Here is a 24551-nt window from a genome sequence, read left to right on the forward strand (position 1 = left end):
TAATTTTGCTCCTATTCATTAGAATACTATTTTGCTCTACTTCAATTTGATATGAAATGGAGCTATAGCTTCAGCAGTTAGAGCTGATTAAACAAGAAATCTGCATGTAAAACACAAACGTGCTGCATGATTCTCTCCTCTATAAAAACAAATTACAACAGTATCCAAAACTGGTTTGAATCAGTCATAATGTGCTAATAATAACCTCCCCTATTTTTCTCCCTCTTCTAGAACACCTACATTCTATACAATAAAATTATGACAAATGCTTCAGCAAATATTATAGTGATCTGTTCTTTCTATAGATTTTTTTTTCAGCCTCTAATATAAAGTGGATGCTTACAACTGATACTTATCACTTCCAGGACTTTTAAGCTTCAAAATGTTTTGAAAACACTTATGAGTCCATAAGCCTTGAAGTATCTCTGTGAGGTAGCTATGGATTACCCCCCATTTTAGCAGTGAAGAGACTGAAGGTTAAGTGACTTGCCCAATGTCATCTTCTTGCTTCTATTTGACACACACTGTTACAGTCAGAGTTCTAAAACCCAGCAGATTCTACACAGTATAACAATTGTATCAATGGAATTTGCTGCTATGAAGGCAGAGCAGCTACTGAATAGTTACGTTTCAGAGCAGGGCTGAATGGAAAATGTTAACCTTGGTCTGAACCTACCTGAAAAGGGGGGTTGGCTGGGAGGGGGCTCTTTTTTGTTTTGAACTAGAGCACCATCATTTCATGTTTCTTAGTAGCGGGTCTTCAGTGCAAAAAACCCTCTAAAACAAACTAATGGGAATTGGTCTGAGGTGGCAGAACACATAATGGCCATATTGGGTCAGACCAAAGGTCCATCTAGCCCAGTATCCTGCTTTCCAACAGTGGCCAATGCCAGGTGCCCCAGAGGGAATGAACAGAACAGGTAATCATCAAGTGATCCAATTCCCTGTCTTTCATTCCCAGCTTCTGGCAAACAGAGGCTAGGGACACCATCCCTGCCCATCCTGGCTAATAGCCATTGATGGACCTATCCTCCATGAATTTATCTAGTTCTTTTTTGAACCCTGTTATAGTCTTGGGCTTCACAACATCCTCTGGCAAAGAGTTCCACAGGTTGACAGTGCGTTGTGTGAAGAAATACTTCCTTTTGTTTTAAACCTGCTGCCTATTAATTTCATTTGGTGACCCCTAGTTCTTGTGTTATGAAGAGTAAATAACACTTCCTTATTTACTTTCTCCACACCAGTCACGGTTTTCTAGACCTCAATCATATCCCTTTAGTCTTCTCTTTTCCAAGCTGAAAAGTCCCAGTCTTATTAATCTCTCCTCATACGGAAGCTGTTCCATACCCCTAATCATTTTTTTGCCCTTTTCTGAACCTTTTCCAATTCCAGTATCTCTTTTTTGAAATGAGGTAACCACATCTGCACACAGTATTCAACTTGTGGGTGTACCATGGATTTATGTAGAGGCAATATGATATTTTCTGTCTTATCTATCCCTTGTTAATGATTCCCAACATTGTTAGCATTTTTGACTGCTGCTGCACATTGAATGGATGTTTTCAGAGAACTATCCACAATGACTCCAAGTTCTCTTTCTTGAGTGGTAACAGCTAATTTAGACCCCATCATTTTATATCTATAGTTGGGATTATGCTTTCCAACGTGCATTACTTTATATTTATCAACATTGAATTTCATCTGCCATTTTGTTGCCCAGTCACCCAGTTTTGTGAGATCCTTTTGTAGCTCTTTAGTCTGCCTGGGATGTAACTATCTTGAGTAGTTTTGTATCATCTGCAAATTTTGCCACCTCACTGTTTACCCCTTTTTCCAGATCATTTATGAATATGTTGAATAGGATTGTACAGACCCCTGGTGGACACCACTATCCACCACTCACCATTCTGAAAACTGACCATTCCTAACCTTTGTTTCCTATCTTTTAACCAGTTGCCAATCCATGAGGACCTTCCCTTTTATCCCATGATAATCTTTCTGAAAATCTAAGTACACTATATCCACTGGATCCCCCTTGTCCACATGCTTGTTGACCCCCTCAAAGAATTCTAGTAGATTGGTGAGGCATGATTTCGCTTTAAATAAACCAAGTTGACTCTTCCCCAACAAATTATGTTCATCTATGTGTCTGACAATTTAGTTTCAACCAGTTTGCCCGGTACTGTGTTAAGCATCGGGTTATAACTAATCTTTTTAGTGAAGACTGAAGCAAAATAGACAAACACCTCAGCCTTCTTGGTGTCATCTATTAACCCTTCTTCCCTGCTAAGTAATGGACCTACATTTTATTTTGTCTTTCTCTTGCTCCTAATGTATTTATAAAACCTCCTCTTATTGACTTTTGTGCCCCTTGCTAAGAGTAACTCATTTTGTGCCTTAACCTTTCTGATTTTTTCCATCCATCCATACTTAACTATTATTTTGTATTCATCCTGAAAAATCTGTTTCCACTTCTTGTAGAATTCCTTTATTATTTCCAGACATTAAAGAACTCCAAATACAGCCATATTGGCTTCTCATTATTCTTCCTTTCTTTCCATTTAATTGGGATAGTTTGCTGTTGTGCATTTAATATGGTCTCTTTGAGATATTGCCAGTTCTCCTGAACTCCTTTTTCCCTTAGATTTTCTTCCTGTGGGACCTTACCTACCAGTTCTCTGAGTTTGTTAAAGTCTGGGTTTTTTTTAAAGTCTGTTGTCCCTATTCTGCTGCTCTCACACATTCCTTCCTTTCCTTAGAATCAATGAATTTATCATTTCATGATCACTTTCACCCAAGTTGCCTTCCACCTTCAGATTCACAACCAACTCCTCACTGTTATTCAATATCAAGTCTAAAATTGTTGCAGCTCCTCCCCCTGGTTACTTCTTCCACCTTCTGAAACATGAAATTGTCCGCAGTGCATTCCAAGAATGTATTCTAGATTTTTGCATTTTGTTGTATTGCTTTTTCAACAGATGTCTGGGTAGCTGAAGTGCCCCATTACTACCAGGTCTTGTGCTTTGGATATTTGTTATAGAAGTGCATCATTGACTTCTTCCTCCTGACTTCATGGTCTATAGCAGAACCCCTAGCCTGTTTGTAATATCAAAACAAAACAGTTTTGCTTAAATAACCTTTACAAAGTTTATCAACAGGATTTTTTGGGGGGTGAGACTTCCCTTGTTATACCTTACATTATGGAATTCATTCCAAAACAACTGTGGGGAAAAAACACACAAAAAAGCTGACCTTTTCCTTGGACTAACGAGTGAAACATTGAATAAACTGAAGATTGTTTTGGCAATAAAAACAACTTATGGGCTGTAATCTGTTTCAGGACTTTCTATAGCTATTATATATATATATAGAGAGAGAGAGAGAGAGAGAGAGAGTAAAGGGAGGGGTTGCAAACACTTTGACAGACGGGATATGTGTGTGTGTATATATATATAGAGAGAGAGAGAGAGAGAGAGAGAGACACCCCTGCACTCATGGCAGGACTATGTATTATCTAGACCATTTAACCTAAGCAGGAGATATGGTATAACTTGTCTTCTACATCAACTTCTGTAAATCAATTCCAAGTCATACTCATGTGATAAAAGCGAGATATTTAGCACACTTTCTCTATGCATTCCTTCTCTACAGCAGCTCCCAATTTTTCCAATCATGGTCTTCACTCCCTTGCCCCATCCCCCCCTGCTAAAATGATCAGTTTAGTTAATAGTGACATTAAAATATCATCATTAGGTTTTGGTATCAACATTCAATAGATCAATGGAGCAAGGGGAGTTCATACCTTTCGAAGTCTTTGTTTCAGGTTGTCTGCAGACTCTACAAGACAACACTGCAGCAGCTTACACTAGGTTCAGGCTTTGAACCGCAAAAGTAATAATAATAAAAACATATATCTTCAACTTTTAACAGTCATGCAATTGAATTTCACTACGTCAATCTTAGCAATCATTGCTAACAATGATATCTTTATTGAAATTTTTTCACAAAAGCGTTATAGCTCTTGCAGGTACAGAAGATTAATATTCATATGGAAAATACAATGAGTCATGCATTACCACATGCAAATATAATATACATTTTATGAATTCACAACTTCTCAGTTTTAAACAAAGAGTTTTTTGTGGTGAAATCAGATGTGTATTCTAATATGTATTCTTTAAGCCCAAAGTTCCATAGCAACATAACTCACTTCATAACTACTGGGAAATTAATTAGAAAGTGTGTGTTGTTGGTCATTAGACATCATGAAAGGTTCCAGTTCGACAGTTATGGAGACTGAAGTCTTCACTTTCCCCAAACAGCCTGGCTTCCCCACACTACCCTGCCAACTTAGCTCCATCGCTGTTCTGGAGAAATCTTCTCTAGTGGTAGAAATGGTAGGTTCAGTCTCCACAGTCCATTGAAATCTGTGGCCTTTTTGCTGAGATTTGAGGTTGGACACTTGTCCAACAGAAACTGTATAAACACCAATAATTCATTTTACATATGCAACAAAGTTGTCACTGGCTTTAAAAAAATATAAATCTAAATCTATTAAAAAACAACAATCCTTCCCTTCATATCATACACTCACAAAGGCCTAATATTTTCCTTAGAAACAGTCTATAAAAATTCATCACATTTTTCAAGCATATAACAATTAACATACTCCAGGGAAATACTAGAATATAAAAAAATGCAATATAACATGGCTTCACATATTTTTTACATTACTAATATAGTAAATGTATATGGCTCTTCGATATTAATCTACCTTAGTTTCAATGCTACTGCACTTCAGTTTCTGCCTAACCATTATTCAGAACAAAATGCCATTTGCACTTCATGTATTTATTAAAGGTCTTTTCTGGGTCTCTCATATACAAAGGAAAATCCAGGCATGTGGCTCAAAAATATACAGTTTAGCAGTCAAATACAATATTCACTTTTCCAGTTCTTACTTTTAAAAAGAGAGAACTACTGCAACATACAAAAACCGAAAGAAAGCTCAATGCTTAAATGGTCTCTGTTGGGTGGTGTGGAGTACTGTGGCTTGACACCAATAAATTCACTGTAATTAGTTTAACAAGGTTAGTGTAAAAACAGAGTCCTCAGAATAAATGCTAGTGCATCACACATTAACATCACTTAATTAGGTATTCCTCCACAAAAGTAACGTTGTCAATGTAAAATTAATACATCATCTTTCATTATGAATAATGAAAGCATACATAATTTATATACATTTCTTTTTCGCCATTAATGCAGCTTGGGCAATGAAAACAGATTGATTAATTTCATTTTCTGGTCCTCATGCACACTGAGTTCACACAACACTATAGGGGAATGTTTAGCTCATCTCTGAAGCTAAAAATTAACGAACAGTTTATTCATATTAGAGTGATGATTTATTTTAACACAAAACCTAAATTTTGGGCCTACTTAGTTGACAGTGTCCCTTTCAAGGGGGATTCTCCATAACAGGTGCAGTCGGGATAGAGTTTACGCAAACACTTGTGTGCTATATCTATACATGTAATAGGAGCTAGAACCCTGGCCCAATTAAACGTGAGTCCCTTGCAGTGATTTTGATGTTTTTTAGAGGAATGGTAACAAAATTGCAGGCCATTAAATCAATAGCCCAGATTTTCAAAAATAAGTGCCTAAAGTTAATTTCATATTTAGGCCTCTAGATAAGTTACCGGACATTCTTAAGTGCTCAGCATCCAGCAGCTCCCACTAAAATCACTCAGTACATTTGAAAATCAGGTCACACTTATTTAGCTGCCTAACTTTAGGCACCTATTTTTGAAAATCTTGGCCAAAGGCTTTTTGCTCAGTGTCCTCCTGCTTGCCATCCCACAGTTGCATGCCAAGACCCTTCTCCTTTTCCTAGATGATGTCATTAATACTACAGTATAGTGGGGCACTTGTCCTATCAGACATGTTTAATTCTGAGGGGTAGCTACAAACTACTGTCCCCTAATGGAAGTCAATTTCACTCTTCCCTTACTCTCTAGAGTAGGAAACCCAGGATGCAATTTTAATGCTGAATCCAAGACTGATGAGTGTGGACATAAATGTATGGATATTAGAGAGACAAGGTGGGTGAGGTAATATATTTGATTGGACCCACTTTCGCCGGCGAGAGACAAGCTTTCAAGCCACAGAGAGCTCTTCTTCAGGTCTGAGAAATGTATATTAGAAAGATTGTCTCTCTCACCAACAGAAGTTGGTCCAATAAAAGATATTACCTCACCCACTTTGTCTCTAACAGAAATGTGTGTCTGCAGCATCACCAAACTAAAAAAGACTTGTCTTAATTTCTACCAGCAGTCTGGAATAAAATGTATGTAGAAAAAATAAATTTTAAAATTACAATGAAATGGCAAAAATAAGGCAAACTAAAGTCAGTGAAATGCTAAATTAGGCCAACACTCCATCATTAACTTACACTGCTATGAAAAAGGCAGAAAGTCCATATTAAGGATTTTGTTGAATTTTGTCAGACTTTGTATCTTTTATTTGTACTTTTTTAAATAAAACAAAAAATATTTCAGGAAGGATTTCAAAAGGCATAACATGGACACTATGGACTGAACAGATTTCCCTATTACACATGCTTATTGATTATCTTACCAAAGTAGGCAGTTTCAGATATTACAAAGGGGCAAGCAATGAAATGTAACAAGTAAAACTGCACACACTCAATAAACAAGTTGTGCATTCAAAATATAACTCTAAAGCTTACAAACATATTTATTTCAAACATCCAAAGAGTGTTTGCTCTTGAGCTAGACCCTGTATGTCAGGTTTCAGGCCAGGATCAGTCTATTTTAATAGGTGAGTTGGAGATAAAGTTAATGTCGCTGCTTAAAACGCTAAAAATCATGGTTTATACAAGGAAAGTGTCAAAACAATTTAAGCTACAGCAGCACAAAAAGCAGCACTATATTATACTTGGCTCAAAGATCATTTATCTAGAAAATACTGTGCAATAATGTCCCATTTTCTCATCATCAGCTGTATAATTAGGCTACAAAATACATAAGAACCTATCAGTTCATTGGATATGAAATTATTTTTAGCGCTAAACTTTTATATTTAACGTTTCCCTTTTTGTAGTTTTGTCCAGTATCACTTCAACATAGGCTTTAAGATACAGTGTTTCTTCTTCTTTTGTAACACATTTAAGTGACTTATTCGATGTCTTTTAGCTTACAAATCACTCATTCAGTAGAGGTAATAATATAGTCTATAAATGTTACACAAATCAAGCTCTAGATGCTTAACTGATATCCAAGATTAGATGAATGTTTTAAAAAGGTTTTGCAAGAACACTGTACATGCCATCTCACTGCAAGCAAAAAGTATCTATTCCTGGAAGGTCACAAGATTTTCTTAGTGTGGTATAGGAACACCAGAATACTGCACTTGGGGTTTTGTGTATGGTGAACACAATTCTGGAGATCAACAATATAATCTGATAAAAATCATTTAAAAATTAAACACTTGTTTCAGTACTACTGCTTTATAATCTACACAGTTGATTCCGATATAGTATTTCCATTAGGAAACATCAATATGAAATGCTGACCCAGCCACCCTTCCCCCAAAATAAAACAGGTTTCCTATTCACACTTTAAAACCTATTGGATACTTCAAGATCATACCCAGGGCTTCCACCCTGGAAAGAGCCGACTGAGGTTTTTGGGATCCATGGCCTGCTGTATCAGAAGGTTCACCTGTCCTCCCACACTGAGCACTGTTCCCTCCTCTACACCTTTCAGCTTCTCCTGAAGCCTCATCAGGACACGTTCTGCAACTTTGTTAAAACTCTGGTCATCTCTGATAGCAAAATAAAAATGACAAACAATCAGATTATACATGGAGCCCGAATAGGATGAACAACTTTGGGTAAGAAGAGAAAAGAATGAAATCCAAGGCAAGAAATAAAGAAGCACCTCTTACCTGGCTTTTCTGTTACATTCCTGATCACTGGTATTGAGTGTGGAGTTGATGTCAGCCTCATCCTCTGGTCTCTGTTGCAAATACAATGCTTTCAAAGGATTCATGGTCCAGTCAAAGAGAGGATCATAGAGCAGCACCTACATAGGAAAGAATTATCTGTTTAAATTAAGTTTTAAACTACAACTAGTTCAATGCCCTAACAGGAAGAGATAAATAAAACAGCTGACGCCCATGCTAGACACATGAGTAAGATCCTCTTATTTGGCACAATCCAGTAGAATCAGAATGTCTCAATTAAGCAGACATGGTCCAGAATCAAAACCCTACACCTCTGACCATCCCCAGACACCGGAGAACTTCTGATCCAATCCAAATTTTGCTGCGTTGTCCCATCTCTACAATTAAAAGGTCATTATTTTTAATGATTAAATATTGTTTTTGGTTTTCAGTACACAATCTAATTCTCCTTTTTTAATTCCTTTTTAATTTTCAAATTATTAAGAAGCTTGTGTAGCAAAACACTGTTGTTTCTCTTATTTTGCTGAGTGTTTGGTTTGTGTTAGCATTAAAATATAATATATGGAGATATACCTATCTCATAGAACTGGAAGGGACCCCGAAAGGTCATCGAGTCCAGCCCCCTGCTTTCATTAGCAGGACCATTGTTTTATGGTTGTGCCTTGAATATTATGTTTTTTAAAAATAACATCATGTTGCCAGGGCAAAATACCCAAACTGATATTTTCTATTACACTGCATGAAATCACCACATTTTGTCTATTGAAAGTACTGTATAAAAGGGATTTAATTCCCATGGCATTGGTCCTGGTAGGAATGCTATATTTCTCTCGGTCTGGAAGTTTCTGGATACTGAATAACAGGCAATTTATTTTAATAATTTATATGCCTGAAACGGTTACCACAGCAATGTGAGCTGGTGACTGTTTTGAAAAAGCTACATGCATGAGTAATTCTGGAAAATGCAATGGAACTACAACGTGAAAAAGCTTGTTACAAATATTCATTTGTAGCTGACAGTAAGAATCACAACATTCCAGTCTGTATATATGAAGGCAGGGAATTAAAAGTTTTCTTTCAGTTTTCCATCAGGAAGCATGAAGAAACATTTACCTCCACGATAGTCAGCAAAGCTTCTTGGGAATTTCTCATAACAACCATAGTCTTCTCACAGCATCTACAAAATATTTTTTTTAAATCACATTTTTGGATTTTCTCCCATTTTAGTAAAACCAAAGAGTATTTTTCTATCATTTAAACAATTGGTATTCGTACCCTTCTCAGAGATTATTTTACCACAAGATTATCCTCACTGAAGCTTCCATTTTAGAAAATTACTGAGGAATTTCTGACCTGATAAATTTTTCTGTTAGCAGCTTCTCTCTCCATTCTTCACTAATGGGCTACTGTCCCACACCTCTGAATTTGTAGGCAGCCCAATGTTGTTGCTGGAGGCTTCAAGACTAGCCATGAACTTCAGCTCAGGCCAGCAGACGAGTTCTTCCTAAACTGCAGTAACACTCCAGCAACCGTTTATTAGCAACAACTTAACAAAAACCTGATATATTAATTAACCTTAACACAATTATATGTCTAAGTGTCCTATTAGACAAAAAAATCAATTTGTATTCCAGTCACTTACCAAACTGCCAGGGAGGGTTGAATGAGGAGAGAAAGTGCTAACAGCAAGACGATTAGCAGGTAAGAAATTTCTCATTCTGCTGCACGTCTCCTCATTCATCACTAATGGGAAGTAGTGAGCAGCGAATCACAGAAGTAGGGAGGAAAGGAGAACAGATTTTTAATTATTATAGTAAAATAATAGGCAAGAATGGCTGTTCCCCCATATAAAGAAAGCAATATAAACTAAGAAGTTATCTGGGAACTAACCCAGTCATCATCATCATGTTCCCATTACGCTCTGGTGTTTAGGGCAGCGACGAAGCTCCTCCACTCTTGCCTGTTTCTGGCAAGGCTTTCAATGGTTCCCCAGCTGTGTCCCAGGTTTTTCAGCTCAGCTTCCACAGCTCTTCGCCATGTTGTTTTTGGGCGGCCTCATTTTCACTTGCCTTCAGGTGCCCATCTTAATGCTATTCCGGTGATGGAATCGGTTTCCATCTGAAGCACATGGCCAATCCGTCTCCAGCGCCTCCTGGTAATGATGGTGCTCATATCTTATTGGCTGCAGTGTGTGAATAGGTCTTGGTTTGAGACTGTTCTGAGCCAAAAGATATGGAGAATTTTTCTGAGATTGTATGGAATGAAGACAGTTTCAACATGTCAAAAGCCGAACCAGCCCAGTAGTATCTTCTTATTAAAGGATGCCTCTGTAGGGGAATGGACACTTAATTTTGTAAGTCTTCCTTTGATGAGGCTCATACACTTTCCCCCCATTGCTCTTAGATGCCTACATATTGACTGGTCATTGTTATAGACAGTTTACTGGACTCGAACTGCTGGTCTTGATCCTATGTGGCCATGTTTGTGGTCTTAGGTCAGACACGCCACTGACAGAGCTGTCAAAGTGAACTACAAGGATGTGTATGCTGAGATTTTGGAAATTTGTTTTCCAGGTATGCGCCCCTCCCCCCCAATGAATCTTGCTTCCACTGTGAGCATGAAAGAGTCCAGGGTGAAAACTGGGTCAACTGTCTGCATGTTGTTTGTATTCAGCTGCCCACAAAGAGACATTCAGATGTGATCTGAGAATGACACATAATTTTGCACTGCATCAGGTGTGTGGTTCCATGTCCTCAAAAGGAATTTCTACAGGTGCATTTTGAGGAATCCACTCAAGGGATGAAGCCAAGGCATGGCACCAGCAATCCCAGCCACTGGAGATAACTGGCTATGGATGAGCCCTGCCAGGACAATAAAGTTTTGGATCTCTGGAACTTTTTCCAGAGGTGATAAAATTATGGCCAGAGCCATGTCTGTTTTGACCCTGGGTTAGCAATTCTCGGCATTGGCTTCAAGAGCTTTTCTTCATTTGAACAGGGGATATAAATCCTTTGCAGGAGTGTCCGGTTTGAACTGGCCTGTTCCTCCGGTCACTAATAATTGGTCGTGTTACCTATTGCATGGGTATTGGTGTGTAACTTGTGACCTGAGCCTTGCTGTGACTATTACCACCTGTTTCTTAAGACTCTGGGTGCTGAGAACACCCAACGTTCCTAGGGAGTCTCCCATCCAAGTACTAGTCAGCATGAGCCTGTTTACCTTCTGAGATCAGACTGTCCTGAAGAAAATCCAGAATAGCTGGGTAGCAGGGTTCTTGGGGGTTTTGTTTTCCCTTGATACCACAAGATAAACTTTATCCAGATTCAGGTTAGACCTTTCGTGTTCAAGCTTCCTGAAGAAGAGTAAACTCCCATTCACTTTGGAGGATAGTGCAAGCCTGATTAATAGTTCTGTCCCAACAGCCAAGCTGTCAAGTATAAATGGGCTGGATGGGGGATAGGACCTTGGTAAAGGATGTTTGGTCTCATTTCTAGATGTAATGGAGGGAGGGGTTTCTAACATTATGTCTATTAGGTAAAAACCATGTTTTCCTTGGCAAGTGTGCAGCTAGATCTATCACAGGAAAACAAATCAAAATTGAAGTTATACAGAAGACTCTCGACACCAGTCTTACAAACAACCAGTTTTATATGAGCAAGTTGACATGCCTTCATATTCTGATGCCTTCGAAGCATTTGAAATGGCTTTGCAGTGGTCTGAAGGCAAGAAGAAAGTGATGCAGTGCATCATAAGGCAACTTATGCTACGTATGTACAGTGACTTTGAGGTGTTCTATTTTATGAACTACTCACTATAGGCTGCACTAACAGCATAGGGTGAGTAGAGCGAGTGCAGCCTAAGGGCTGTCAATCAAGGTGTCTGCTGGGTTACCATTGCGGATCTGCACATGTGCAGAAGGGACTCCTGGCCAGAGAAGTGCGGGTCTCCAGAACCTGTTATGATTGTCCCTGCCTAGCACCAGTTTCTTACCTTACCCAGCAACAGTTTCTGATTAGTTTCTTATCTTACCCAGCAACAGTTTCTGATTTTGTAACCTGTTTTTCTGTACTGATTGGTCAAGTGATAATACCTATATATATTGTACATTATTATCAGTTCTTTGACAAGCAATCTGGCTAAGGGTGTGCGTGTGTTTGCCCTACTGTGATTCTGCCTGACCAACAGCGCTCCAGTGCTTATGGTTTTATTTTCTTTTTTTTAATAAAGTTTATTATTTAAACTACTCACTGAGGACTCCAGAATTTGGATATCAGACCAGGCGGAGGAACCCACAAAGGGGCACTAGTGCCACAAAAGGGAAAGACCTAGCAGAGTGCTCCCCAGCACTCAATCCCCAGTAAAATAAGGGTTCTACCATAAAACGAAATGGTCAAGAGAAACTGCACCATCAACTTGTTCCATTGCCAAAGGGAGAAAATCTAGTGGCCTGCACTGATGGGAGTCTCCAGCAACAACTGACCACCTCTGAACTCCATCACTGGGCAGCATTAACCCATTAGTGATGAATGAGGAGAGAAGCCGTGCAACCGAAGGACAATATTAAATATTCCATAATTGATTGTTACATGGTACTAATTCAGATTTGGTTATTCTCCATAGGAAGTTAAGTGTTCTCTCAGCACACTCTGCACTATATTACATACTATAAACAATCATAATTTAGGAGACCTTCGGCTGCCCTCTTACACCTAAGAAGCATCGCTTACCTTCTAAAGACTCCCTCCACGCCAGTGATGCCCATTCCATCCACAATGTCTCTGGTTAACCTAAAGGGAACAGTCTCTGGTGTGGGAAGGATTTTGCCCTGTTCAAAAGCAACCCCTGAAGTAAGAGATATAGTGAAATGTTACAAAAATGTTTAGGAAAAGACAATTGAAAGCTTTTTTTTTTACTTTTCCTCTTACCTAAATCTATGTGCACCAATTCTGCAGTTTGCTCATCTATCAGGATATTCTGTACGTGTCTATCTCCAAGCCCAAGTATGTAACCAACTGAAAAGAGATTATCTCAAAATGAAACTATTTGTATGAAATCATGATTTGTAAAACTACTTTACATTTTAGTGTACATGATTGCTCCTTAACATACATGATTACGCCTTACACAATCACCTTTGTAAAAATGCTGAAAAATCTAATAGAACATATTCATAGAATAAGCTTGATTTATGTAAACAAGTTAAAAGTAAGAGGAAAAATAATACACACAGTTCTATATGTATACATGTAGCTCCAGTATAGAATACCAAATGTGATGCAATAAGTTTGCAACCAAAGAGATGAATTAGATAAAATAGGTGAAAGTTTCTGCTGATGTAAATGTGCACAGGTCTATTTCAGAGGAGTTCTTCCCATTTGCATCAGCAGACAATTTAGCCCTATGACTTCATAAAACTGGTCCAAGAAAGAAAGTAGATTCACAGTAAAATAAAGAACAAGTCAAAAACATTTAATATGCAGTAGAACTCTCACATCTGGATTTTGCTAATCTATAAATTTTATAAATACATACAAAAGAAGCAATCTTTCCTCACTTTTCAGCAAAAAGATTTGCTAGGAGATGCTGTAGTGAGTGACTACTAGCAAGGTTTCATATTTTTACAATACAGAGTATTTCATAAGTTCATTTTGGCATATAATAAATAACACAACTACAATTGTCAAAATAAATGTACAACATGCATTTTGTGATGCATGATCTTTTCCTTATTAGCTGACAATGAACCCACTAATTTGCTAAATTCAGTCATTCACAAATAAGTCTCCCCGTCATATGTCAATCAATAGATTCCATTGTACTGTATATAACATACTGAATTCCAAGTATGGAAATAATCTTTGTGTGTGAAAAAGTATGAAAGGTTATGGTTCTGTATAGGGCTGTGCACACCACTTAAGCTGCATGTTGAGGTCTTAAACATGTCATTGGGCTGTGTGCAGGCCCACTGCACAGGAATTTACCCTAGGAGAAGGCATACATGCAACATGCTAAGTATGTTCATCTTATATTAAATAGGGATTCTTGCCATGTTGTTTAGACCTAAGATAGAGCCTACTTTAACACTCACTCTGCTATCGGATGTCTTCCAGAACCTAAATATTCATTTTAACTCCAGAACTCAATTATCCAGGAGTTAAGAAAAAAAAAATCAATTTTACCTTATTAAAAATCCACTTTTTGCATTTCCTTGTTAACTGCAGCAGCCGTTAGATAAAAATTTCCCCCCCAAATTGAGTATATTACTATAAATACCACTAATGATGCTGGTTCACAAAGAAAGTAAAAATGGAGCCTTCCTTTGATTCAGTTCTTGGGAGAGGGAGGCGGTGGAAATCAGTGTTTGACTGGAAATATGTTTTAAATCTTCTAGGACTTAAGAACATAAGAACATAAGAAAGGCCGTACTGGGTCAGACCAAAGGTCCATCTAGCCCAGTATCTGTCTACCGACAGTGGCCAATGCCAGGTGCCCCAGGGGGAGTGAACCTAACAGGCAATGATCAAGTGATCTCTCTCCTGCCATCCATCTCCATCCTCTGACGAACAGAGGCTAGGGACACCATTCTTACCCATCCTGGCTAATAGCCATTTATGGACTTAGCCACCATGAAATTATCCAGTCCCCTTTTAAACATTGTTATAGTCCTAGCCTTCACAACCTCCTCAGGTAAGGAGTTCCACAAGTTGACTGTGCGCTGCGTGAAGAAGAACTTCCTTTTATTTGTTTTAAACCTGCTGCCTATTAATTTCTTTTGGTGACCCCTAGTTCTTGTATTATGGGAATAAGTAAATAACTTTTCCTTATCCACTTTCTCAACATCACTCATGATTTTATATACCTCTATCATGTCCCCCCTTAGTCTTCTCTTTTCCAAACTGAAGAGTCCTAGCCTCTTTAATCTTTCCTCATATGGGACCCTCTCTAAACCCTTAATCATTTTAGTTGCTCTTTTCTGAACCTTTTCTAGTGCTAGAATATCTTTTTTGAGGTGAGGAGACCACATCTGTACACAGTATTCGAGATGTGGGCGAACCATGGATTTATATAAGGGCAATAATATATTCTCAGTCTTATTCTCTATCCCCTTTTTAATGATTCCTAACATCCTGTTTGCTTTTTTGACCACCTCTGCACACTGCGTGGACATCTTTAGAGAACTATCCACGATGACGCCAAGATCTTTTTCCTGACTCGTTGTAGCTAAATTAGCCCCCATCATGTTGTATGTATAGTTGGGGTTATTTTTTCCAATGTGCATTACTTTACATTTATCCACATTAAATTTCATTTGCCATTTTGTTGCCCAATCACTTAGTTTTGTGAGATCTTTTTGAAGTTCTTCACAATCTGCTTTGGTCTTAACTATCTTGAGTAGTTTAGTATCATCTGCAAACTTTGCCACCTCACTGTTTACCCCTTTCTCCAGATCATTTATGAATAAATTGAATAGGATAGGTCCTAGGACTGACCCTTGGGGAACACCACTAGTTACCCCTCTCCATTCGGAGAATTTACCATTAATTCCTACCCTTTGTTCCCTGTCCTTTAACCAGTTCTCAATCCATGAAAGGACCTTCCCTTTTATCCCATGACAGCTTAATTTACGTAAGAGCCTTTGGTGAGGGACCTTGTCAAAGGCTTTCTGGAAATCTAAGTACACTATGTCCACCGGATCCCCCTTGTCCACATGTTTGTTGACCCCTTCAAAGAACTCTAATAGATTAGTAAGACACGATTTCCCTTTACAGAAACCATGTTGACTATTGCTCAAGAGTTTATGTTTTTCTATGTGTCTGACAATTTTGTTCTTTACTATTGTTTCAACTAATTTGCCCGGTACCGACGTTAGACTTACCGGTCTGTAATTGCCGGGATCACCCCTAGAGCCCTTTTTAAATATTGGCGTTACATTAGCTAACTTCCAGTCATTGGGTACCGAAGCCGATTTAAAGGACAGGTTACAAACCTTAGTTAATAGTTCCGCAACTTCAAATTTGACTTAAAAAAACCTTATAAAAAGCAAAAGAGCAATGTTTGATACTGTCTTTCTAGTGAGACAAATGGAATCAGTGTTTCAATAAACTGGGTGCTGGAAGTCATCATTTAAAAAAACAACAACCTGTTTTTGTTATTTTTTATTTCCCATTCAATACGTCTTAGCTTAATTGCTGTTACCGTAAAATGTTCTAATCTCCTTGTTTATAGTTATGCTAGTTATTACCAACATTAGGTTTGAAAATATATTATCTTGAAAACAATGACAGCAGTTGCTTTACGTACCGATAGATGATGTAGCCACACTGCGAGTATATGCCAATCGTTTCTCAAACCAGACAGCTGGGTCCAGGAATTTTTCCATGCAGAAATAGCGAAACACAGGTTGAAAATTCTGGCAAACGTCCATAAAGATGTTGTATTTCTCTTCAGAATGCTGTTTTTGTGCATCCTTTAAACAAACCACAAATAAATTAGCCATGATTTCACCCATTAACTAGTTTGGATGGAACCTATTCCATTCTTTGGAAAGAAATACACAATGCTCTACTCCCATATCAAATGCTCTCTCTCTAACATAGATACACAATCTTGCAGCTGTGATAAAACTTCTCTGTATTCATGGTAATAATTAAATTATTTTCTAGTTTTCATAAATTACTGTGTTCTCTCATTATGATGAAAAACACTGACAAATGTAAATTAATTCTGCAAAATATGGCATACCCTGTTGGGCTTCCACAAAAGGTCCATTCTGAACTTCAACCGAGCTTTGATAATGGAAGGGATTATCACATCATACTATTGGAGATCCAACTATAGTTTGATCCTTCACATGCCAAGTTTTTACTTTATAATTTAGACTTTTAGTAGTTAATCTCAGGTTATTGTCATATAAACCTGGAGATCTAGTTAACTAGTTCTATTTCATTGCCTATATTCTCGGTTTTTAATATTGGGTTTATAACAGAAATGTATTCATTAACACAATATATATATATATATATATATTTTAAAAGATCAAAACTCTAAAGAATCTCTGCACGACACTAAATGAGAAAGATTTTTTGCTATTGTGACTCACCATCATTGTCTTTTGACAGTAAGTACTGCTGTAGTCTTTTGGCCTGTATCTCCTGTGAGCTCCCTCTTCAGGATTCACAAGGAATTCACCAATGGGAGCTGTCCCTGAGCACCACTCCAGGACACCACTTCTCTGAGAAAGGGGAATCACCTGGGAAAAGAATACCAACACCACAACCCTAACATTTATCTCTTAAAAAGGCATGTGTATTAGAGTAGACTGTACAATTGAGTTCAACATACCTTGTTATGACCCGGTGTACCTGGGGCAGCCCTCACTGGAAATGCCAAGGTCAGGGCAGGCTACAAAAGGGAGAGCAGATACTCCCAAGACCGGTGGGGTAACACTGAAGTTAAACTCCTCAACCAGTCACAAATGGTGCTTCTGATTCCCCACATTGGTTATCAAGAAGCAAAAAAGAAATCACACAGCCCCCTTTATTGCATCCCAGTTCTCTGACTCCCAGTCAGCACCTAGGTCCAGTACAGTGAAGTTATTTAAAAAAACATCTGCTCATATATACAAAATGTTCTTCCGACCCCAAAGGGTCAGCCACATTAAAAGGTCAGTATAGGTTTGGATCTTCCCCAAAATACCACACTGCCAGCCAATCCTTTAGTGTCTAAAACTAAAGTTTTATAATAAAGAAAAAAGAAAGAACAAGAAGCGAGATGTTAAATGGTAAAACAGTCACATACATAAAAAGAGGTAAGAAGCAGGATTGAAGACAAAATGGAGAAGATGCAGCTGTCTTTTATAGTCTTTTACCATGCGGCTTATGCTTCCTTTGTTTCAAACACAAGCTGCCGAGCACATGGCTTGGAAGCCTTTTCTGTCCATAGGCATGCCCCTGCATACCTTGCTGAGTCATAAGGTGTATCCCTTGCCTTCTCTCAATGGGTCAGTTGTATAGCTGATGGTCCTTAATGGGCCATCAAGCAGACTAGGCAGTGCTGATGCCAAACTGTCTGGGAGTGTCACCCAGAAGCATAGCACAAATTTGAAATACAGACATACATACATATCTGTAACTCATAATACAACAGTGATACAAACATATAAACAAGATGATCATATCTGGCAAATTATAACATTTTTGCAGATATCTTACATGGCATATCTGACATAACTCATTGCAATTTTACAATATTTTACAATATTTACAATAAGGTGAAAACTTGTTCACCTTAGTCTCTAAGGATAGAACAAGAAGCAATGGGCTTAAACTGCAGCAAGGCAGGTTTAGGTTGGACATTAGGAAAAAGTTCCTAACTGTCAGGGTGGTTAAACACTGGAATAAATTGCCTAGGAAGGTTGTGGAATCTCCATCTCTGGAGATATTTAAGAGTAGGTTAGATAAATGTCTATCAGGGATGGTCTAGACAGTATTTGGTCCTGCCATGAGGGCAGGGGACTGGACTCGATGACCTCTCGAGGTCCCTTCCAGTCCTAGAATCTATGAATCTATGAATATTGGTATTCATAATATCCTAAAGTGTCCCCCAGATTCCATACAGCATCATACTTGTTTTTATACAGCTTTTTCTAAGCACAACTGGAAGACCTCATTTTATCAAAAGAAACTGCTAGGGAACCATTTACAGCTATTACTAATACTTCAATACAACATAATTACCCTGCTGAGTTTCCATGTTTGGTCAGGTAGTAAAATGATGCAATGATTACTAATAGTTCAACACAAACTTTATAGGATTATTACAAGCAATTGCGTGTATTAAGATACCATGTAACAATTGTAATGAGCATATGTGAAATTGAAGATACTAGATGATCACAATGGTACCTTCTGTCCTATCAGCCAGTTTTTAAACCATTATCAAATCTCACAAATTTAGTCTATTGCCAGGTACTAGTGAACAGATGTCCACATCACAATTGGCTCTAACTGCCCCCTCCTTGTTGGTTGCCTTAGCAGACTGAATTGGTACAGAGACTAAAGAATCCTCTGGCTACTGAGTGGTGGTCATCTCTTTTAGTTTTGATTCCTTCCTACTCCTTTGTTTTTTGTACATCTTCTGTCTTCTTATCCTTGTTGTTCATTGCTGATGGATTATGAAAGACTTGAAATCTCATAGTAAAGAGGGAGTTTGTATTTTCATGATAATTTCTATTATATACATTTAAAAACCCTATGAACACTTTTCCTTCCTCCCTGTCCTCCTTCATTTTGCATGTTTACAAAATATACCAAGTTTGATTGAAAACTATTTAAGCAAGACATAATGAAATCCACCTATGAGTTCTTGAAAGTATTATAGGATACATAACTAATTAGGATAAATCACTTCACAGACTGAAACACAGTTCCAATTTGTCAAAGACAAAGCTCATTCAACCTTCATTTAAAAACTATTTATTAGCAGCTCATCTTAATTCTTTTTATGTTTGTACACACCATACACATTAGAGGGAAGAAAAAGGGGGAAAGCTTATGTCCAAACTAATTTTTTATATCCAGAAATATTAAATTCATTCTTTGTCTCATCAAATACAGTTCTGACATTCAGATCCTGCATTTGCAGATTTTGGATTGGGCTGCTGGACTCAGTTGAACTTGTAAGGGATCCTACAAGACTGAAATTAAAGAGATCTTGTGTGCTGAAACCTAATGGTCAGCAGTTTACAACTGAGTGGCAGTACATGGCTTTCTCATTTTACTGTTTCAAGTCTCTACAAAGAAAGCTTCCAGGGGTATTTAAATAGACATCAGGGCATCAGATAATTTTTCCGTGGACTTTATAGACTGGAGAAAATTAAATGGTAACCTTTGCTTTATCTGAACTCTGCCCCACCTGAGGAAATAGTTAATTTCTTGACAACATACCGTACTTTTAGCTAGCTTTTGGGTTATAGAGATAAAAGAAGAGAGTAAAATTGTCACACTACACAAGAGCCATTTATCACAACTCTGCTGCAGCAGCAGCTGGAGGCTACCTTATATCTTCGGATGGTGAGTTTTCTTTTTCTGGTTTCAGTGTTTTGCTGGAGCAGTGTATTGCACATCTGGAAAACCTGCTGCATGACAGCATCCTGTCTCAGGTCATCCCGGCCCTTTAAAAGAAATACAAAAAGCAATTAAAGGACAATTCTTCTAACATCCAACTTCCTCTTTATTGCAATAAAGGTGCTCTTAGAAGAGCAACAGCCTCCACAAAACATAAAAAATTAAATGTTCTCCTATTCACCCAAGTCAAACTATGCAAATATAATTAATACTTGGTTTTGTAGTACACTTCAGAAGCTTGAAAATAAAGTCATCTACCAGTTTTTATTCCTTCTTCGCATTGCAAACATTTGATTTTTGATTTTTAGGGTTTCCAAAACCCTATGTAACTTACTTACGTTAGCATGTTTTTAAAGATGTCATTTCATTCAACGCTACACCCTATCCCATAATTAGCCATAAGGACTGCAGATCGCAGCTTTTCCAGAGGTCTCAGTGTACCACAATTGCAACACAGTCCTAGTTACCACTGCCAGAGATCTGTAAAACCCACATTTCCAAAGAGTAGTGCTATATCATGTGCAATCAGGTGGGCTAGAATGAAGCTGGTTGAACTAATGCAGTCACTATTTTTAAAGCCACTTGGGAATGCATAAAGGGAGTTAGAGATCATTAATCAAATCAATCCGTTCTAAAGTAACTTTTCTAGAATCTTGTACGTATGTTTGAAATTTCAAAGTCTCTGCTTTTAAAATATCTCCAACTACAAATCCTTTTATTTCTAAGAAAAACAAGACTAAACACTTAGAATAAAGAGTTTCTACCCACATGATTCTATACCAACAAGCATGAACTTTTGAGCACATCTTTGGTTAGCAGTGTAAAAGTACAGTGCTTTATTTCAATACACACTCCAGCCACTAGAAGGAACATAAATAATCACACACTTCGGCAGGTCTCATATTCTATCCCATAGTGGGCAACAGTACATGTGCACACTGTAGGAGGACAGAGATATACAAATTCTAGACATTCAGGATTAAACAAAGACTGTGAATGGCTAGCCAACTACAAAAGCAGTTTCTCCTCCCTTGGTGTTCACGCCTCAACTGCTAAAAGAGGGCCTCATCCTCCCTGATTGAACTAACCTCGTTATCTCTAGCCTTACTCACTCTTGCTTGCATATTTATACCTGCCCCTGGAAATTTCCACTACATGCATCCGAAGAAGTGGGTATTCACCCACAAAAGCTCATGCTCCTATACGTCTGTTAGTCTATAAGGTGCCACAGGACTCTTTGCTGCTAAATGCTTTATGTCACTTTTGAAAATGAGTGAGGCTCCTAAGTCAGTTAGGCATTGAAACACTTAACAAAGCAACACTTAAATACATTTAAAAATTTGGCTCCATGTCTATGACTTGTAGAAACAGGACACTGCCCTCTGGCAACTACAGCAGATAGAGCTCACCTTGACAAGTTGCCTCCTCTCTTTTCCATCTGATCCTATACAATCTATTATTTTAGGCAGATTCAGGCCTCCTGCTAAGCGAAACTCTGGCTTGAATGATCTTATTGTCACCAAATTTTCATATTTCCCAGTAGGGTCCACCTGAAATTATAATTAAAAATTACTATAAAATATCATATTCATTAGTGAGGAAAAATGTTTCATTATCTATAAACCCGAAGCTTTGCAAACTTCATTAGCAGACTTTAAACGATGCAAGATTGTTATTATAGGACATCTGTAGTCTCCAAGTTCAAGTAGTTTATTAATCATATTAGCACTAAAAATAAGCATATGAAAACCTAATGAAACAATATCTATATTAAGAGATGAATATACAATATCAGAAAAATATACCAAAATCTATTGAAAAATATCCAAATATGTAAACATGTACTCATAAGCACATACATAAATGCAACAAAGGTAGGGGAAGAGGGCATTTAAAGCAAAGGGGAAAAAAGCAAAGATCACAGGCAAAGGACCACACACCCTGACTTCCATTGAGAAGAAATGGATGGATATTAAATTGTAAATATATCTCAACTTTATTCACCTTAATTTCCATGGTGGGAACAACAACATCCTCCAAGTTCTTTAGTTTAGTAATAGGCTGGCCAGCAGGAATACTTATGCCTTCTGCAGTTAAAATCAATGCATTATTTTAAATCAACAACTGCAGTTCACACTTATCAGTTTACCCTTGTTTTCCCCCAAAAGGTTGCTCAGTCTGGGTCCTGAACCCAAGATCTGAGTGAGGGAAAGGGCAGCTACTGCCATAAGCACTCCTTGGGCCCTTTCATCTAGGGAGCTAAACTGAGGTAATGAAAACACTTCTCTCACAGTCAAGAGCAATGGAAGCTCCCTAAAAGTAGGGGGGGCCACCAATGGCCAAACTGTGGCCCCACCCCCCGAGCCACCCCTTCCCTCCGAGCTGTCACCCGTGTGCTGCCCCTTCTCCCCAAGCCCCCGAGCTCATGACGCCTCGCCCCCGACGCCCCACCCTGCCCCTTCCCCCCGAATCCCTGCCCCCGCGCTGCCCCTTCCCCGAGACCCCACCCTCATGCCATCACTTCCCCACCAGACCTCGCCTCTGCACCACCCCTCCCCACAACACCCCAGTCTCCTCTCCTTCCTCTCTGCCCCCTCCCCCCCCCGTTGCTCGCCCTTACGGCCAGTAAAAAGGGATGGGGTCATGACCCCCTGGCCTCCCCTGCTCCCAGTAGCACTAGGAATTCTCTGGAGGTCTCATATCCAAGAAGCACTCCGGTTGAACCTCAAAGTGCAAGTTGTTTCATATGACTTCTAAATCAGAGTAGGTCTTATATTTAACATAATTAGGACATAGTAGCAGTACAGCAGCCCGTCTGCATTTTGGTAATAATACTTAATATTTAAATAGCATCTTTCATCCAAGGATTTCAAAGAAAACAATAGTTAACTGACCTATCCCCACCCTATGCAGTGTCATGCCTATTTTACAGCTGGAGGAACTGAAGCCTAGAGAGACTCAGTGACTGCCCCAAGATAAGGCAATGGTAGAGCTGGGAATAAAGCTTAGTAATTGTGACTCTAAATACCCTGCCTAACTACTGACCAACAAGCCCTCTTTTCAAATACTTACTTCTTTGAGATTTCCATGGAGTGGCATCCAGATTTGCTAATGTGATGTACGCATCACAAAGTGCCTCTACACCTCTAACCATCTGAGGTCTCCTACTTTTTATAATGTTAATTATGTTGCTGGCAGCCTCCATTCGATCCTACAGAACAAAAAACAAAAACAAAAAACCAAATACATTTTGCAAGTTACTCCTTGCCAGGTCAAAGACACACAGTATATTGCCATCAAGTAGAATTGAAGCTATCCTGTGAAAACACAGGAAACACAGATACTGAATATCCTCTGCAATTCAAACCTGGATTCATATAAATGCTAATTCAGTGTTTTCCAACCTGGGGTGGGAAGGACAGTGAACTATTTGTGGGGGGTGGGTATGTCCAAAGGGGTTGGTGGCTCTTGGAAATCCACCCACCATCCCCTTTCCTGCTTCTGCTATTGTCCCTAATGTAGCTGGCTGGGGGAGCAGCTCACATGTACAAGGCTGAAGGCTCAAGCAGCTTGCCCGTCCAAGCTTCCCTTCTCTGCTCCCAACTTTGTGGTACTTTGCTCAATTTAGCACACCAATGGAAGCCCCAATCCACAGCTACATACAGCCTACTGATGAGTTGGGGAAAGGGATCAGAACTATCAAAGAGGAGGAGAAAAGCCAACTACAAACATGGAAAAAAGATAAGGACACCCCCCCCCCCCCCCCGAAAAGACGATGAGAAATGGGCAGGAAAAAGGAGAGAAGCCAGAAACTATGAGAGGACAACAGTGCGAGGGGAGAATGAAAGTGCCCAAGGAGTGCCAAAGAGGGGCTCCAATAATGAAAGGTTGGGAAAATCATCATAATCGTAGCAATGATAATCATCAATCAAACAATAACACTAACTTAAAAAAGAAGCCATGATATAATGTTACAAGTCATTACGGTTTATAGCATTAACATTACTCTTTTTCTCTGGGAAAGAAATAAAGATATTAGAACCATGTTGCACAAACCCAAATACTTTTATCTTACAGATTTACATTAAACACTAACTTAACATTAAAACAGAAAAACCTTTGGTCATTATCGACTTCTCGCTTATAAACCCACTCAAGCCCTTGATGCAGCTAAATTGTCTTTACAATATCTCACAGGGTGAAAAATCTAAAAAAAATCTCCTTTATGATACTCTGAACTGAGGGACCACTGGCCACAGGAAATGTGAGGATTTTTCCCCCCCTGAAACCACTGTAATAACTGATTTGAATAACAACTGTCAAGGCTGGTAGGTCCCCAAAGTCCGTAATTACAAGTTTTGATTTTAAAAATGAATATTTAACTTTTTCCCCATTCTTCCTCATCCCACCAAAAAATTCAAGTAAAAGAAACTCTGC

General features: G+C 38.6%; 1 protein-coding gene across 1 annotated transcript in view; it reads right to left on the minus strand.

Annotated features, from left to right (window-relative positions):
* Window positions 1-7667: 7667 nt before the first annotated feature.
* ATM (ATM serine/threonine kinase) overlaps window positions 7668-24551 on the minus strand; it is a 105717-nt gene continuing 88833 nt past the window's right edge. The window contains exons 53-63 of the mRNA XM_065405114.1: window positions 23187-23325; window positions 22119-22201; window positions 21524-21664; window positions 20045-20161; window positions 17090-17239; window positions 16291-16456; window positions 12915-13001; window positions 12717-12831; window positions 9103-9166; window positions 7972-8108; window positions 7668-7848 (exon numbers count right to left, since the gene is read on the minus strand). Coding sequence (XP_065261186.1) covers window positions 7668-7848; window positions 7972-8108; window positions 9103-9166; window positions 12717-12831; window positions 12915-13001; window positions 16291-16456; window positions 17090-17239; window positions 20045-20161; window positions 21524-21664; window positions 22119-22201; window positions 23187-23325 — 1380 coding nt within the window. The remainder of the gene's footprint in view (window positions 7849-7971; window positions 8109-9102; window positions 9167-12716; window positions 12832-12914; window positions 13002-16290; window positions 16457-17089; window positions 17240-20044; window positions 20162-21523; window positions 21665-22118; window positions 22202-23186; window positions 23326-24551) is intronic.

Source organism: Emys orbicularis, chromosome 1 (genome assembly GCF_028017835.1).
Source record: "Emys orbicularis isolate rEmyOrb1 chromosome 1, rEmyOrb1.hap1, whole genome shotgun sequence".
Taxonomy (NCBI): Eukaryota; Metazoa; Chordata; order Testudines; family Emydidae; genus Emys; species Emys orbicularis.